The following is a 16,647-nucleotide window of genomic DNA, read 5'->3' as shown; positions in this document are numbered from 1 at the left end:
GGCCGCCCTCCCGCTCTCCCCCCACCCCAAACGGCTTCAGCGAGCCCCGCAGAGGTGGGGGGTGGGGGAACATCCACCCCAACCCCCCCAAAACGAGCTACGAGGGGGCGAGGTCACCACGGAGAAGGTGCCAAGATGGCCGCCCTCACGCCAACCCCGCTCCAAGATGGCCGCCGCAATACCCCCCCCCCAAAATGGCCGCTGGGAGGCCGAAAAGTCAAGTCAAGGCCTTTATTGGGGCGTCGTCTCTCAGAGGCCGATGGTGTAGGAGCGTCCGGTGGGGTTGTGGAGGGCGGAGCAGGCGGGGGCGGTCACCGCCCACTCGTACCACACCTTCTTGGGCGTGGCGCAGCGCCAGAAGGCCACCGACACCTCCTCGCCCGCCCGCACCGCCAGCGGTTGCTACGGGGGACGGAAAGGGTGAGCAAGATGGCCGCCCGGACCAAGATACTCAATGTTCCACCAAACCCAAGATGGCCGCCCTCCCGCCAAGCCCAAGATGGCCGATGCAAGGTGCCCAACCTCCACCCAAACCCAAGATGGCCAATCTCTACCCAAACCCAAGATGGCCAACCTCAACCCAACCCAAGATGGCCGCCCTCATGCCAATCCCAAGATGGCCGCCCTTCCACCAAGCCCAAGATGGCCGCCTCAACATGGCCAACCTCCTCAACCCAACCCAAGATGGCCAACCTCAACCCAACCCAAGATGGCCAACCTCAACCCAAGCCCAAGATGGCCGCCCTCCCGCCCCGCCCAAGATGGCCGCCGCCCCAAGATGGCCGCCGCCCCAAGATGGCCGCCGCGGCCCCACCTTGATGGGGAAGAAGATGGGGAACCAGGAGAACATCCCGGGGGAGTGCGTCTCGGGGCGGATACCTGCGGGGTCGTGACCCTGCTGACCTCTCTGACCCCCCCAAAGCCCCGCCCCTTCACCTCCCAGCCCGCCCTGATTGGCCACGCCTGCTGGTGAGGCCAAGCCCCGCCCTCTGACCCCTCCCTTCACCCCATGGGTCCCGCTGGCCCCGCCCCGTTGACCCGCTGATGCTCCCAAACCCCTCCCACTTTCGACCCCGCCGACCCACGACTCTCCCCATTGGTCAACCCCCGGCTCCGCCCACTTGACCCCGCCCCACCCCTTTGCCCCAAGCCCCGCCCACCCCCCCGCATTGACCCCAACCCAACGCCGTTGACCACCAATAACCCCCCCCGGCTCCGCCCCCTCGCCCCCTCCGTTGGCCAGGTTGACCCCCCCCGCCCCCCCGCCATTGGCCGGTCGCCCCCTCAGGCCCCGCCCCCTCCCGGCCCCGCCCTCACTGAGGGTGATGTCACCGTAGAGGGTGGTCTCGAAGTAGCCGGCGAAGCCGTGGAGCACGGTGTTCACCCCCACCCGGAAGGACAGGCGGCGGTAGCGGCTGTTGTCCTGGGCGGGGTCTGTCGGGGGGGGCGGAGTCAGCACCGGCCACGCCCACCCGGCGCCACCACGCCCGGTGACATCACGCCAAAGGGGAAGGGCCAAGCAGGCGGAGATCCCGCCCCCCATGAGGGGGGGGGTTTCCTCCATCCCTGCCCCCTCCCCCCTCCATGGGGTGTGGCCAACGGGGTCCCCTCCCCGCGTCGGGCGTGGCGGGCGTGGCCCCGCCCCCTCACCTGGATTGGGGTGCTGGAAGGAGAAGCAGGGCTGGGGCGGGGCCAGCTGGTGGAAGTTGTGGAGCCGCACCACGTAGGGCATCTCGAACTGCGCCTGGGCGGGACGCTCAGCGCCGGCCCCGCCCGCCCCGCCCCGCCCCGCCCCACGGCCCCCGCCCCGCCCCACGGCCCCCCCAGGCCCCCCAAGGTGCCCCATGGCCAACCCAAGACCCCCAAGGTGCCCCCCGGTGCCCCCCCAGCCCCCCCGGTGCCCCCCCAGTCCCCCCTACCTCGGGGTCCCCCGCCCCCCCGCCCCCCCCAGCCCCCCCAGTGCCCCCCAGCCCCCCCAGTGCCCCCCCAGCCCCCCGTGCCCCCCTACCTCGGGGTCCCGGTCCCGCTCCCGGCAGGCCCGCACCTCGTTGTAGAGCTTGGAGGAGGAGATGGGCGCCAGGAAGGAGGTGTAGGTGCTGGGGATGCTGACCCCGCCCGCTGGGGGACACGCCCGTCAGCCCCGCCCGCCCCGCCACCCCCCCGGACCCCGATCCCAGAGCCACAGCCCCCCAAATCCCCATCCCAGCCCCCCCAAATCCCAGCACCCCAGCACCCCAAATCCCAGCCCCCCAAATCCTAATCCCAGCCCCCCCAAACCCAATCCCAGCCCCCCAAATCCCAATCCAGCCCCCCCAATCCTAATCCCAGCCCCCTCAAATCCCAGCCCCCCACCCCCCCAAATCCCAATCCCAGCCCCCCCAAATCCCAGCCCCCCAAATCCCAATCCAGCCCCCCCAATCCTAATCCCAGCCCCCTCAAATCCCAGCCCCCCACCCCCCCAAATCCCAATCCCAGCCCCCCCAAATCCCAGCCCCCCAAATTCCAATCCAGCCCCCCCAATCCTAATCCCAGCCCCCTCAAATCCCAGCCCCCCACCCCCCCAAATCCCAATCCCAGCCCCCCAAAACCCCATTCCCCCAGCCCCCCCAAATCCCAGCCCCCCAAATCCTAATCCAGCCCCCCAAATCCTAATCCCAGCCCCCCCAAACCCGATCCCAGCCCCCCCAAATCCTAATCCCAGCCCCACAGCCCCCCAAATCTCAATCCCAGTCCCCCAGCCCCCCAAATCCCCGCCCCCCCAATCCCAATCCCAGCCCCCCACCCCCCCAAATCCCAGCCCCCCAAATCCCCGCCCCCCCAATCTCAATCCCAGTCCCCCAGCCCCCCCAAATCCCAGCCCCCCCAATCCCAATCCAGCCCCCCCAATCCCAATCCCAGCCCCCCAAATCCCCGCCCCCCCAATCCCAATCCAGCCCCCCACCCCCCCAAATCCCAATCCCAGCCCCCCAAATCCCCACCCTCCCAATCCCAATCCAGCCCCCCACCCCCCCAAATCCCAATCCAGCCCCCACCCCCCCAAATCCCAATCCCACCCCCCCAAATCCCCGCCCCCCCAATCCCAATCCCAGCCCCCCACCCCCCCAAATCCCAATCCCAGCCCCCCCAAACCCCATTCCCCCAGCCCCCCCAAATCCCAGCCCCCCAATCCCAATCCAGCCCCCCCAATCCCAACCCCCCACCCCCCCAAATCCCAATCCCAGCCCCCCCAAATCCCCGCCCCCCCAATCTCAATCCCAGTCCCCCAGCCCCCCCAAATCCCAGCCCCCCCAAATCCCAATCCAGCCCCCCACCCCCCCAAATCCCAATCCCAGCCCCCCAAATCCCCGCCCCCCCAATCCCAATCCCAGCCCCCCACCCCCCCAAATCCCAATCCCAGCCCCCCCAAACCCCATTCCCCCAGCCCCCTCAAATCCCAGCCCCCCAATCCCAATCCAGCCCCCCCAATCCCAGCCCCCCACCCCCCCCAATCCCAATCCCAGCCCCCCAAATCCCCGCCCCCCCAATCCTGACCCCAGCCCCCCCAGACCCCATTCCCGCCCCGCCCGCCCAGGCCCCGCCCCCGGCCCCACCCTTGAGGCAGGGCTGGGCCCCGTCCAGGCACTCTGGCGAGAGCTCGTTGTCCCCGAAGGAGCCCAGCAGCTCCGAGACCACCAGGTCGGCCCCCTCGGGCGCCCGCCACTCCCGCATGTCCCGGGGCACCACCGTCACCTGCGCCCCCCACTCCTCGTACTGCCAGCTCTCCAGCCTGGGGCGGGGCACGGGGCGGGGTCACCGGGGCGGGGCCACGCCGCCCCGCCCAGCGAGGAGCCGGGAAGCGGGGACTTGGGGGGGCTAGAGGGGGGCTGGGGCGTAAAAAATGGGGGTTTGGGGTGCTGTGGGGAGGTTTTGGGGTGCTGTGGGGAGGTTTTGGGGCGCTATGGGGTGCTGTGGGGGGGTTTTGGGGCGCTATGGGGAGGTTTTGGGGCGCTATGGGGTGCTGTGGGGGGGTTTTGGGGTGCTATGGGGTGCTGTGGGGAGGTTTTGGGGTGCTGTGGGGTGCTATGGGGAGGTTTTGGGGCACTGTGGGGAGGTTTTGGGGTACTGTGGGGAGGTTTTGGGGAGGTTTTGGGGCGCTATGGGGAGGTTTTGGGGCGCTGTGGGGTGCTATGGGGAGGTTTAGGGACGCTGTGGGGAGGTTTTGGGGCGCTGTGGGGTGCTGTGGGGAGGTTTTGGGGTGCTATGGGGTGCTATAGGGAGGTTTTGGGGTGCTATGGGGAGGTTTTGGGGCGCTATGGGGTGCTGTGGGGAGGTTTTGGGGTGCTATGGGGTGCTATGGGGAGGTTTTGGGGCGCTATGGGGAGGTTTTGGGGCGCTGTGGGGTGCTATGGAGAGGTTTTGGGGTGCTATGGAGAGGTTTTGGGGCGCTATGGGGAGGTTTTGGGGTGCTGTGGGGTGCTATGGGGAGGTTTAGGGACGCTGTGGGGAGGTTTTGGGGCGCTGTGGGGTGCTATGGGGAGGTTTTGGGGCGCTATGAGGAGGTTTTGGGGCGCTATGGGGTGCTATGGGGCGCTATGGGGAGGTTTTGGGGTGCTATGGGGCGCTATGGGGAGGTCTTGGGGCACTGTGGGGAGGTTTTGGGGCGCTATGGGGAGGTTTTGGGGTGCTATGGGGTGCTATGGGGAGGTTTTGGGGCGCTATGGGGCGCTATGGGGAGGTTTTGGGGCGCTATGGGGCGCTATGGGGCGCTATGGGGAGGTTTTGGGGCGCTATGGGGTGCTATGGGGAGGTTTTGGGGCGCTATGGGGTGCTATGGGGCGCTATGGGGAGGTTTTGGGGTGCTATGGGGTGCTATGGGGTGCTATGGGGAGGTTTTGGGGCGCTATGGGGCGCTATGGGGAGGTTTTGGGGTGCTATGGGGCGCTATGGGGAGGTTTTGGGGCGCTATGGGGCGCTATGGGGAGGTTTTGGGGTGCTATAGGGTGCTATGGGGCAGCCTGGGGGCGTGGCGTTGCCGTAGTGATGGGGATTGGGGGCTATGGAGTCTATAGGGGAGCTAAGGTATAAGAAATCAGGTTTTGGGGTGCTATAGGGTCATTACATTGGGGTTTTGGGGTGCTATAGCCTCATTACATCACGGGGGTATTGGGGTTCAGCCATTTATGGCATCTGGGGGGGTTGCAAGGCGACCTATAGCCCTATAGGATGATACAGGGGACTGAGGGGTGCTATGGGGCACCCTACGGCGCTATAGGCCCCATTACACCCCGGTGCCGTCGGGTTTGGGGCAGTTACGGGATCCATAGGGAAGCCGGACACCAATCAAGAGACTTAGAGGGCGCTATAGAAAATCTATAGGGTGACCAGGAGCGCTATGGGGGGGACGGCACCGCGGGGCTGCCACTTGGGGGGCCCGAGACCCATATAGCAACTTACAGAATACTATAAAGCGCTATAAACCACTATATATGGCGTGGTGCACATAAACCCTCAGCGCTATAGGGTGCTATAGGGTGCTATAGGGTGCTATAGGGTGCTATAGGCGTTCGGGGGCACTTTTCCAGCTTTCGGGGGGTTCTGGGGCCCTGTGAGCAGGTTGGGGGGGGGCACTTATGGGGCGGGGGGGGTACTTATGGGGCAGAGGGGGGCACTTATGGGGCGCGGGGGGCACTTATGGGGCAGAGGGGGGCACTTATGGGGCAGAGGGGGGCACTTATGGGGCGCGGGGGGGCACTTATGGGGCGCGGGGGGGGTTACGGGGCACTCACGTGACGACGGCGTTGGGGTTCTTCTCCACGGCGTAGACGCGGACGCGCCGCCCCGCCTGCCGCGCCGCCCGCAGGGTGGCGTTCACCAGCGGCCCCCGCCCCGCCCCCAGCACCATCACCACCCTGGGGGGGGCGGGGGGGGGCGTCAGTGGGGCCGTGGGGGGGCCTATAGGGCCGGGGGGGGGCCTATAGGGCCGGGGGGGGGCCTATAGGGCCGGGGGGGGCCTATAGGGTGCCCCATAGGGCCGCGGGGGCACTCACTGGACGTTGCTCTCCTTCTCCTCCTCGGGGACGCGGTCCAGCAGGCACTTATAGATGGCCTAGGGGGCGGGGGGAATGGTGATGAGGGGGTGGAGCCAGGCAGCGAGCCCCGCTCCCCCCCCACGGCCCCGCCTATCAGCCCCCCCCCAGGCCCCGCCCACCTGCTGGTACTGGGAGTATTTGATTGGGTCCTTCTCGAACACCTCGTAGGTCTGCGACTCCAGGTTGTCCATCAGGGGCTGGTGAGGGGGCGGAGCTGGTGAGGGACACGCCCCCCCAGCCAAGCCACGCCCCCCAGGCAGAGCCACGCCCCTTCCCACAGGGTCCCAAACAACCTTTTCATTCATAACCCCACTATGTGGCTCCACCCCCTCAGCATAACTCCTCCCCTTCATCTTAGCCACGCCCCCACATGAAGCCACACCTCCCTGTGAGGCCACACCCCCTCCCATTATTACAACTCAACCTACACATGTTCTCCCTGCTTATAGCTCCACCCCAGGCCCCGCCCCCTCACTCTGGCCACACCCCTGAGTGTAAAGCCACACCCCAAGCACTGACCACACCCCCTGCACTTACAACCCCGCCCTGCCTCATCATAGCCCCACCCCTTAACCTGCTGCCACGCCCCCACATGCTGCCATGCCCCTAGCTGAAGCCACGCCCCCTGCCAAAACCACGCCCCTTTCCCCCTCAACTTCAGCCCCTGCCCACATGCCCACCCCTCGGCCCCGCCCCCAAGCAAAGCCACGCCCCCAGCAAAGCCACGCCCCATTCCTCCTCAACTTCAGCCCCTGCCCGCATGCCCACCCCTCGGCCCCGCCCCCAAGCAAAGCCACACCCCCAGTGAAGCCACACCCCATTCCCCCTCCTCAACTTCAGCCCCTGCCCACATGCCCACCCCTCGGCCCCGCCCCCAAGCAAAGCCACGCCCCCAGCGAAGCCACACCCCATTCCTCCTCAACTTCAGCCCCTGCCCACATGCCCACCCCTCGGCCCCGCCCCCCCGAAGGCACACCCCCCGCTAAAGCCACGCCCCCACCCCAAGTGGCCACGCCCCCTCACTGAAGCCCCACCCCCCTTCTCTATCTCTACTCCTACCAATGTGTTCACCCCATAAGCCCCCCCTCCTTGGGGATGCCCCGCCCCCCCGAAGCCCCGCCCCCCGAAGCCCCGCCCACCTGGAGGGGGGACTGGAGGTAGTCCTCGTAGCCCCGGGCGAAGAGCTCGTAGGCGGAGGGGGGGGGCCGGTGCTGGCCCAGGTGCTCCAGGTACTGCAGGTAGGAGCCCAGCGGCTTCCCCCCGTGCCGGGGGGCCCCCGCCACCACCACCTGCACCTCCAGCTGGGGGGGGCGTCAGGCAGGCACCCCCAAACCCCGGGGACCCCCAAACCTAGACCCCCCCAAACCCCCACCCCAGCCCCCCCAGGGACCCCCAAAACCCCTCCCCAGCCCCTCCCAGCCCCCCCCAAACCCCCTCCTCAGCCCCCCCAGGGACCCCCAAACTCCTCCCCAGCCCCTCCCAGCCCCCCTAGCCCCCCCCAAACCCCCTCCCCAGCCCCTCCCAGCCCCCCTAGCCCCCCCCAAACCCCCTCCCCAGCCCCTCCCAGCCCCCCTAGACCCCCCCAAACCCCCTCCCCAGCCCCTCCCAGCCCCCCTAGCCCCCCCCAAACCCCCTCCCCAGCCCCTCCCAGCCCCCCTAGACCCCCCCAAACCCCCTCCCCAGCCCCTTCCAGCCCCCTAGACCCCCCCAACCCCCTCCCAGCCCCCCTAGCCCCCCCCAAACCCCCTCCCCAGCCCCTCCCAGCCCCCCTAGACCCCCCCAAACCCCTCCCCAGCCCCTCCCAGCCTCCCTAGACCCCCCCAAACCCCTCCCCAGCCCCTCACAGCCCCCCTAGACCCCCCCAAACCCCTCCCCAGCCCCTCCCAGCCCCCCTAGACCCCCCAACCCCCTCCCAGCCCCTCCCAGCCCCCCTAGACCCCCCCAAACCCCCTCCCAGCCCCTCCCAGCCCCCCTAGACCACCCCAAACCCCCTCCCAGCCCCTCCCAGCCCCCCTAGACCCCCCAAACCCCCTCCCCAGCCCCTCCCAGCCTCCCTAGACCCCCACAAACCCCCTCCCCAGCCCCTCCCAGCCCCCCTAGACCCCCCAAACCCCCTCCCCAGCCCCTCCCAGCCCCCCTAGACCCCTCCAACCCCCTCCCCAGCCCCTCCCAGCCCCCCTAGACCCCCCCAAACCCCCTCCCCAGCCCCTCCCAGCCCCCCTAGACCCCCCAAACCCCCTCCCCAGCCCCTTCCAGCCCCCTAGACCCCCCCAAACCCCCTCCCCAGCCCCTCCCAGCCCCCCTAGACCCCCCAAACCCCCTCCCAGCCCCCCCAAAGCCCCCCCACCTTGAGGAGGCGGAAGACGAGGCGCTGGTGGAGGCGGGAGAGGACGGGGAAGCCCTTCTTGTTGGTGAGGAAGACGCTGGTGGGGAGGATGGCCGCCTTCACCGGCTCCCCCAGCCACCGGTCGATGGCCGCCCCCGACGGCAGGTCCGCCCCCACCTCCAGGGCTGCGGGGGAGGGGGCGGGGTCAGCGGCAGGCCCCGCCCACAAGGGGCCTGGCCCCGCCCCCTTAGGGCGTGCCCCGCCCACACCTCTATAATTCCATATATACTGCCACAGATGCACTGTGCTAAACCACGCCCCTGTGGCCCAGACTCCACCCACTTGTACTGTGACCCCTCCCACACCTGTGGCCACACCCACAGGGCTGAGACTCCACCCTCTTGAGTCCTAGCCCCTCCCATATCTATGGCCCCTCCAAGCTACAGCCCCACCCCTTGAGTTATGGCTCCTCCCCCTTTCCATGGCTCCACCCCCTGCTGTTGGACCTCCTCCCACACCTGTGGCCACACCCACAGGGCACAGGCTCCACCCCCTTGGCTCCTGCCCCCCAACACCCCCAGGCCACACCCACAATACTCTGGCTCCGCCCCCTCATGTCTCCACCCCCTCCTTGGGCCAAGACCTGGCTCTATCAGCCCTGCCCCTAGCCCCGCCCTGTAGCCCCGCCCCCCGGCCCCACCCCTCCCCTAGGCCCCGCCCCCACTCACCGACGCCCACTCTCTTATTGTAGTCGCAGAGGGTGCGGAAGTTGTGCCACCTGCGGGGGGGGCGGGGGACACCCCGGGGGTCACCCCGAATCTCCCTGGAGCCCCCAAATACCCCCCCCAGGACCCCCAAATCCCCCCCAGGACCCCCCCAATACCCCCCAACCCCCCTTGAACCCCCAAATCCTGTCCCAGGACCCCCAAATCTCCCCCAAGGACCCCCTTGAACCCCCAAATCCCCCCCCAGGACTCCCCCAATACCCCCCAACCCCCCCCTTGAACCCCCAAATCCTCCCCCAGGACCCCCCTGAACCCCCAAACCCCCCCCAACCCCCCCCAGGACCCCCCTGAGCCCCCTTGAACCCCCATCTCCCCCCCCAGGACCCCCTGGAACCCCCAACCCCCCCCCAGGACCCCCCCGAGCCCCTTGAACCCCCAAATCCCCCCCCAGGACCCCCTGGAACCCCCAAATCCCCCCCCAAGCCCCCCAGGACCCCCTTGAACCCCCAACTCCCCCCCCAGGACCCCCTTGAACCCCCAAATCCCCCCCCAAGCCCCCCAGGACCCCCTTGAACCCCCAACTCCCCTCCCAGGACCCCCTGGAACCCCCAAATCCCCCCCCAAGCCCCCCAGGACCCCCTGGAACCCCCAACTCCCCTCCCAGGACCCCCTGGAACCCCCAAATCCCCCCCCAAGCCCCCCAGGACCCCCTGGAACCCCCAACTCCCCCCCCCAGGACCCCCTGGAACCCCCAAACCCCCCCGGCCCCCCCTCACCAGAGCCAGGTCTTCTCCTCGGCCGCCCCCTCGGGCCCCCCCTCGGGCGCCGCCTCGTTCCCGATGAGGTCGTCCCGCACGTCCTCGGGGGCCAGGAGGGGCACCCGCACCCAGAACTGCCGCCCAGTCAGCACCAGTGCCGCCCAGTCACCTCCCAGTCACCCCCAGTCACCTCCCAGTCACCCCCAGTCACCCCCAGTCACCCCCCGGCGCCCCCCGGCGAGACTCTGATACTTCCCAGAAAGTTTTCAGGGCTTCCCAGTAACCCCCCAGGGCCTCCCAGTAACCCCCCAGGGCCTCCCAGTGCTTCCCAGTAACCCCTCGGGTTTCCCAGTAACCCTCTGGAACCCCCCAGTGCCTCCCAGTAACACCTCGGGACCCCGCACTCCTTCCCAGTTAAACTCTGATGCCTCCCACAAACTTTGCAGTCTCCCAGTGCCTCCCAGTAATCCCCTGGGGTCTCCCAATAACGCTCTCGGAAGCCCCCAGTGCTTCCCAATAACCCCCCAAGGCCTCCCAGTAATCCCCTGGGGTTTTCCAGTAATACCCCGGAACCCCCAGTGCCTCCCAGTATCTCCCAGTAACTCTTTGGGGCCCCGCAATCCCTCCCGGTTAAACTTTAATGGGTCCCAGAAACTTTTCAAGCTCTCCCAGTTCTCCCCAGTAACCCCTTAAAGCCTCCCAGTAACCTCTCAGGGCCTCCCAGTAATCCGCTAGGGTGTCCCAGTCACCCCCCGGAACCCCCCACTGCTTCCCAGGGCTCCCATTCCCCCTCCCAGTTCCTCCCAGTGCCCCCAATTCCCCTCCCAGTGCCCCCAGCTCCCCTCCCAGTTCCTCCCAGTGCTCCCAGCTCCCCTCCCAGTGCCCCCAAAACCCCTCCTCATTTCTCCCAGTGCCCCCAATTCCCCTCCCAGTGCCCCCCAAACCCCTCCTGGTGCCCCCCAAACCCCTCCCAGTTCCTCCCAGTGCCCCCAATTCCCCTCCCAGTGCCCCCAGCTCCCCTCCCAGTTCCTCCCAGTGCTCCCAGCTCCCCTCCCAGTGCCCCCAAAACCCCTCCTCATTTCTCCCAGTGCCCCCAATTCCCCTCCCAGTGCCCCCCAAACCCCTCCTGGTGCCCCCCAAACCCCTCCCAGTTCCTCCCAGTGCCCCCAGCTCCCCTCCCAGTGCCCCCAAAACCCCTCCCCATTTCTCCCAGTGCCCCCAAACCCCTCCCAGTTCCTCCCAGTGCCCCCACCATAGCGCTGTGATGCCCGGTGTGGAGGTGGGCGCAGAGCACCCGCGCCAGGTTGGGGTTCTCCGCCTGCGTCAGGGGCAGCAGGAAAGCGGGGAGCCCCAGGTACGCCCCGAAATTCAGCTCCTGCAGCATGGCCTGAAGGGAGGGGAGGGGTCAGGGGGTGGGACCCCCCCAAACCCCGCCCTCAGCCCCCCCAAACTCCGCCCCCAGCCCCCCCAAACTCACCGCCTCCGAGTTCCGGCGGACGTGCTCCAACGGGGAATCCGGGCGGATCCAGGGCGAGAGTTTCCCCACGATCAGGGTGTTCCAGTCTGGGGGGGGCACCGGGGGTCTTTGGGGGGCCCTTGGGGGGGGCTATAGGGGACCCCAGGGGGCTCCAAAGCCTTTTGGGGGGGCCCCCAGGGTGCTCTGGGGGACCCCAAGGAGCCCCGTGGCCATTTGGGGGGGTCTTACGGGGCTACAGGGGGTCCCAAGGTGTCCCAAGTGCCTTTAAGAGGATGCTATAGCGCTATAGGGGAACCCGGGGTGATACAGAGGGGTCCCAGGATGCCGTAGGGGGTGCCAGGAAGCCCCACAGACCTTTGGGGGGACCCCAGGGGGCCATAGGGGGGGTCCCAAGAGGTCCTATGGTGCTACAGAGTGTCCCAGGGGGCCCCACGGCCCTTTGGGGGGGGTCCCACAGAGCTATAGGGTGTCCCAGGAGGCCCCGCAGCCCGTTAGGGGGTCCCACGATGCTATAGGGTGTCCCAGAGGACCCTACAGACCTTTGGGGGGACCCCAGGGTGCCATAGGGGGGTCCCAAGGGGGGCCTATAGTGCTATAAGGTGTCTCAGGGGGTCCCATGGCCCTTTGGGGGGACCCCAGGGTGCTATAGGGGGTCCCAAGAGGCCCCACATCCCTTTGGGGGAGTCCCCAGGGTGCTATAGGGGAGTCCCAAGCAGCCCTACAAAGCTATAGAATGTCCCAAAGGGCCGCATGGCTCTTTGGGGGTGTCCCAGGGTATCACAGGGGGGTCCCAAGGGGCCCTATGGTGCTATAGGGTGTCCCATGAGACCCCACATCCCTCTTTGGAGGTCCCAGGGTGCTATAGGGGGGGGTCCCAGGGGGGCCTATGGTGTTATATGGGGTCCCAGAAGGCCCCACGGCCCTTTGGGGGGACCCCAGAGTGCTATGGGGGGGTCCCAGGGGGCCCTCTGGTGCTATAGGGTGTCCCAGGGGACCCCATATCCCTTCTCGGGTGTCCCAGGGTGCTATAGGGGGTCCCAAGAGGCCCCACAGCCCTCCCTGGCAGTCCCAGGGAGCTATGGGCGGGGTCCCAGGGGGGCCTGTGGTGCTCTAGGGGGTCCCAGGAGGCCCCACAGCCCTTTGGGGGGGCCCCAGGGACCTTATGGTGCTCCAGGGGATCCCCCACCCCCCCGGGGGAAGGTCCCCGGCTCTCACCGCGGCCGGAGAGCAGGAGATCGGAGCGCGTCTGGGGCCCGGGCCGGCCCCGCGCCGGGTCCAGACCGAACTCCCGCCGGTGCCGGGGGTGGAAGAGCGGCAGGCACAGGAAGTCGAACCTGAGGGGAGGGAGGAGGGGCTCAGAGGTCGGGGGTCACCCCAGCCCCCCCCCCCCGCGACCCCTCCCCAGCCCCCCCGAGCCCCTCACCCCTGCCGGGCCACGGCCCCCAGCGCCCCCGCCACCTCCGGGACGCAGCTCAGGTCGCGGCCGCTGGAGACTCGGGCAGCGCCCGCCGCCCCCGGGCCCGCCGCCGCCATCACTGCCGCGCGTGAGGCCGCGCCCCGCCCACCGCCCGCCGCGCCCCGCCCACCGCCGCCCCCCTACAGCCAATCGCCGGGCCCGCGCGCCCGCGCCTCACCCCGCCTCCCCGCGCGACCAATCGCTGTGGCCGCGCTTGGCTCCGCCCCCCCCGCCGCGCGCCGCCGGCTCGTCAATCATCCCCATAGCGCCCGCCACGTTTGGCTCCGCCCCCCGCCGGCTTGTCAATCATCCCCATACCGCCCGTCCCGCTTGGCTCCGCCCCCCGGCGCGCAGCGCGCCTATCCCCGCGCGCCGCCGGCTTGTCAGTCCCGCCCCCGCCCGTCAATCGGCCTGGCCCCGCCCATCCCCACGCCGCCTGTCAATCATTCCCTGTGTCCCGCCCCCCCGGTCCCACCCACGCTGCCACGGACACCTCTCACTCAGCCGCGCTGCCTGTCAATCACGCCTGGTCCCGCCCCCTCCCGCTCCACATGGCACAAGGGGGCGTGGCCCGGGAGCGCAGGACACGCCCCCTCCCTCCCCAGGTCCCCCCCGCCCCGAGGAAAACGGAGGAGCCGGGGGGGAGGGGTGTCGGGTGCCAGGGTCTTTATTGGGGCGGTCGCCACGGCAACGGGGCGCGTCGTCACGGCGTTCGTCGTCGTCGTCGCCGTCGTGGCGGCGCCGCGGGGGGTCAGGGGTGGTGGGGGCGGAGCTGGCGCAGGGCCCAGCGGCGGTGGGCCAGCCGCTCCCGCAGCCGCCCGTACTCCCCCGCCAGCGCCCCGAACTGGGGGCCCAGCCCCCCGAAAGCCGCCAGCGCCGCCCGCGCCCCCGACGCCTCCCCAGCCGCTCGCCCCCACGCCGCCTCCAGCTCCGCCCTGCCGGGGAGAGGGGACGCGTCACGGGCGGGGCCGCGGGGCGGGGCCGCGCCACGCCCCGGGGACCCACCTGATGCGGCGGTGCGCCTCCACCTTCTCGGGGGGGTAGGTGTCCAGCAGCACCCCCAGCTCCTCCAGCCTGCTAACGAAGGCGTTAACGAGGGCGGGGCGGCGGCGCTGCCCCGCCCCTTGCCCCGCCCCGCCGACACCCACCGGATTTTCAGCAGCACGGCCGCCCCTTTGGCTTCCAGGTATTGGGCGCGACGCCGGTCCAGCTCCGCCCGCGCCCCGGCGCAGCGCTCCCCCGCCAGCCGCCCCAGCAGCGCCCCGCAGCGCCCCAAAACCTGCGGGGGGGGGGAGACGGGGTCACCCCCACACCCCAAACCCCCCCCAGCACCCCCCAAGCCCCCCCCAGCACCCCCCAAACCCCCGTACCTGGGGGTAGGCTCGGCGCTGCCGCTCCAGCAGCCGGCCAAGATGGCGGCGGCGGCGGCGGGCTCGGCGTAAGCGGCGCCGTTCGGCCGTTAATTCTTCCGCCGTCCCCCCGGGGGGGGTTTGGGGGGCCCCCCCGCGGTGGTAACCCCCCAATTCCTCTGTTTTTTGAGCCAGGCGGCGTTCCAGGGCGGGCAGCAGGCGGGCGCGCAGCGGGGCGGGGTCCTGGAAAAGGGAGCGGTGGATGCCCGCGCCCCGCTTTTGGGGGGGGGGGGTTGGGGGGAGGTTTGGGGGGGCTCGGTTTGGGGGTCCCACCTGGGGGGGGGGCAGCAGCGAGGCGAAGGGGGGGGCCCCGCGGCGCAGCTGGGCCAGGGTCAGGGCCTGCTCCAGCGCCTGCAGCACCTGGGGGGGGGGGGGGGAGGCGTCCCAGCACCCTCTGGGGTGCCCCCCCCCCACTTTCCCAGCATGCCCTGGGGTGGGGGGGGACCCCTGGGAAATGGGGGGGGGGTCTCTGGGACTCACGGGGGGCTCCAGGCCCTGGGGGTCCCGGCGCAGCTCCTGCAGCCCCCGCCAGAGGCTCTCCCAGCGCAGCCAGGCCCCGCGCCGCAGCGCCAGCCCCGCCTCTGCCTGCCGGCACCCCCGGCCCTCAGCGCCCCCCGAGACCCCCCCGACTCCCCCCATCCCCCCCCAGTGTGTCCCCCCCATCCCAGTGTCCCCCCCGTGTCCCCCAAGACCCCCCCAGCTCCCTCCATCCCCAACCCCCACTGTCCCCCCCATCCCAGTGTCCCCCCCGTGTCCCCACCTGCCCCCCAGACCCCCCCCGTGTCCCCCCCAACTCCCTCCACCCCCATATCCCCCCCCAGTGTCCCCCCCATGTCCCCCAAGACCCCCCCAACTCCCTCCATCCCCCCCAGTGTCCCCCCCCCATCCCGGGGTCCCCCCTGTGTCCCCACCTGCCCCCCAGACCCCCCCGTGTCCCCCCCAACTCCCTCCACCCCCATATCCCCCCCCCAGTGTCCCCCTTGTGTCCCCACCTGCCCCCCAAGACCCCCCCGTGTCCCCCAAGACCCCCCCAGCTCCCTCCACCCCCCCAGTGTCCCCCCCCCACCCCGGGGTCCCCCCTGTGTCCCCACCTGCCCCCCAAACACCCCCCCGTGTCCCCCAAGACCCCTCCATGTCCCCCCCAACTCCCTCCACCCCCCCATCCCCCACTCCCCCAGTGTCCCCCCCCCACCCCGGGGTCCCCCCCGTGTCCCCCCCGTGTCCCCCCACCCCGGGGTCCCCCCCGCGTCCCCCCCACCTGCCGCAGCTCCCTCTCCAGCTGGGTGCTCAGCCCGTCGGGCCCCAGGGCGCAGCCCAGCCCCCGCAGCAGCCGGGCCAGCCCGGGGTGGGCGCTCAGCTCCTCGGGGGTCACCCCGCTGAGGGGCAGGGGGGGCTCCTCATCTGGGCGGGGTGGGGGAGCTCGTTAGCACCTTCGTTAACCCCCCTCCCCGCTCCTCAGTCCTGCTCTTACCCGCGTCCGGCAGCCCCGCGTCCGGCAGCCCCGCGTCCAGCGCCATCGCGGCCCCCCCCTGCTTTGGGGGGGCACAGCCGGTACCTGTAATGCTCTTCGTGGGGTCACCCCCCCTCTGACTGCCCCCCAAAACCTGCGTTCCCCTCAGGGACCCCCCCCAAAGCCTGCCCCCCCCCATGACACCCCTCAGAGCACCCCCAAAACCTGTCCTCCACCCCAAAACCCACCCCGCGCCCCCCCATGGCCCCCCTCAACCCCTACTTTCCCCTCATGATCCCCCAAAACCCGTCCCCTCACCCCAAAACCCATCCTCCCGCCACCCCACAGCCCCCCCCAGCCTGTCCCCCCCCCAACCCCTACTTTCCCCTCACGATCCCCCCAAAACCCGTCCCCTCGCCCCAAAACCCATCCCCTCACCCCAAAACCTGTCCTCCCGCCACCCCACAGCCCCCCCCCAGCCTGTCCCCCCCCAACCCCTACTTTCCCCTCACGATCCCCCCAAAACCCGTCCCCTCACCCCAAAACCCGTCCTCCCGCCACCCCACGGCCTCTTCCCCCCTCAACCCCTACTTTCCCCTCACGATCCCCCCAAAACCCGTCCTCCCGCCACCCCACGACCCCCCCACAGCCTGTCCCCCCCTCAACCCTTATTTTCCCCTCACGATCCCCCCAAAACCCGTCCTCCTGCCACCCCATGGCCCCCCCCCAGCCTGTCCCCCCCTCAACCCCTACTTTCCCCTCACGATCCCCCCAAAACCCGTCCCCTCACCCCAAAACTCGTCCCCCCGCCACCCCACGGCCTCTTCCCGCCTCAACCCCTACTTTCCCCTCACGATCCCCCCAAAACCCGTCCCCCCGCCACCCCACGACCCCCCACAGCCTCTCCCCCCCCCCAGACACCCCCCAAACCCATCGCCCCCCCCCCCCCCCCCGGGCCCGTCTCCCCCTCACGATCGT

General features: G+C 70.0%; 1 protein-coding gene across 8 annotated transcripts; it reads right to left on the bottom strand.

The window, feature by feature from the left end:
* Window positions 1-217: 217 nt before the first annotated feature.
* Window positions 218-15,837, bottom strand: PRMT5 (protein arginine methyltransferase 5). Of its 8 annotated transcripts, none has more exons than XR_012670643.1 (23): window positions 15,691-15,837; window positions 15,478-15,620; window positions 14,700-14,804; window positions 14,493-14,579; window positions 14,181-14,402; window positions 13,959-14,089; window positions 13,816-13,887; window positions 12,570-12,688; window positions 11,355-11,440; window positions 11,130-11,264; window positions 9,896-10,011; window positions 9,123-9,172; window positions 8,416-8,579; window positions 7,208-7,369; window positions 6,188-6,265; window positions 6,027-6,085; window positions 5,766-5,888; window positions 3,591-3,766; window positions 2,009-2,056; window positions 1,651-1,744; window positions 1,318-1,434; window positions 815-879; window positions 218-402 (listed from the first exon to the last, which is right to left on the bottom strand). XR_012670643.1 is itself a non-coding variant. In XM_075135292.1 (23 exons), the coding sequence occupies exons 1-23, from the start codon at window positions 15,734-15,736 to the stop codon at window positions 250-252; spliced, it is 2,565 nt and encodes an 854-aa protein (XP_074991393.1). In that variant the 5' UTR covers window positions 15,737-15,834; the 3' UTR covers window positions 218-249. The 8 variants fall into 8 exon arrangements, 6 of the variants coding, with proteins under 6 accessions (XP_074991393.1, XP_074991391.1, XP_074991395.1 ...); XR_012670644.1 differs by having other exon boundaries at window positions 1,651-1,696; XM_075135292.1 differs by having other exon boundaries at window positions 1,651-1,696; window positions 2,009-2,118; window positions 15,691-15,834.
* Window positions 15,838-16,647: the final 810 nt, after the last annotated feature.

Source organism: Calonectris borealis, chromosome 38 (assembly GCF_964195595.1).
Source record: "Calonectris borealis chromosome 38, bCalBor7.hap1.2, whole genome shotgun sequence".
NCBI classification, from domain to species: Eukaryota; Metazoa; Chordata; class Aves; order Procellariiformes; family Procellariidae; genus Calonectris; species Calonectris borealis.
The sequence above is the reverse complement of the archived record's forward strand: the minus strand, read 5'-3'. Positions and strand labels throughout refer to the sequence as shown.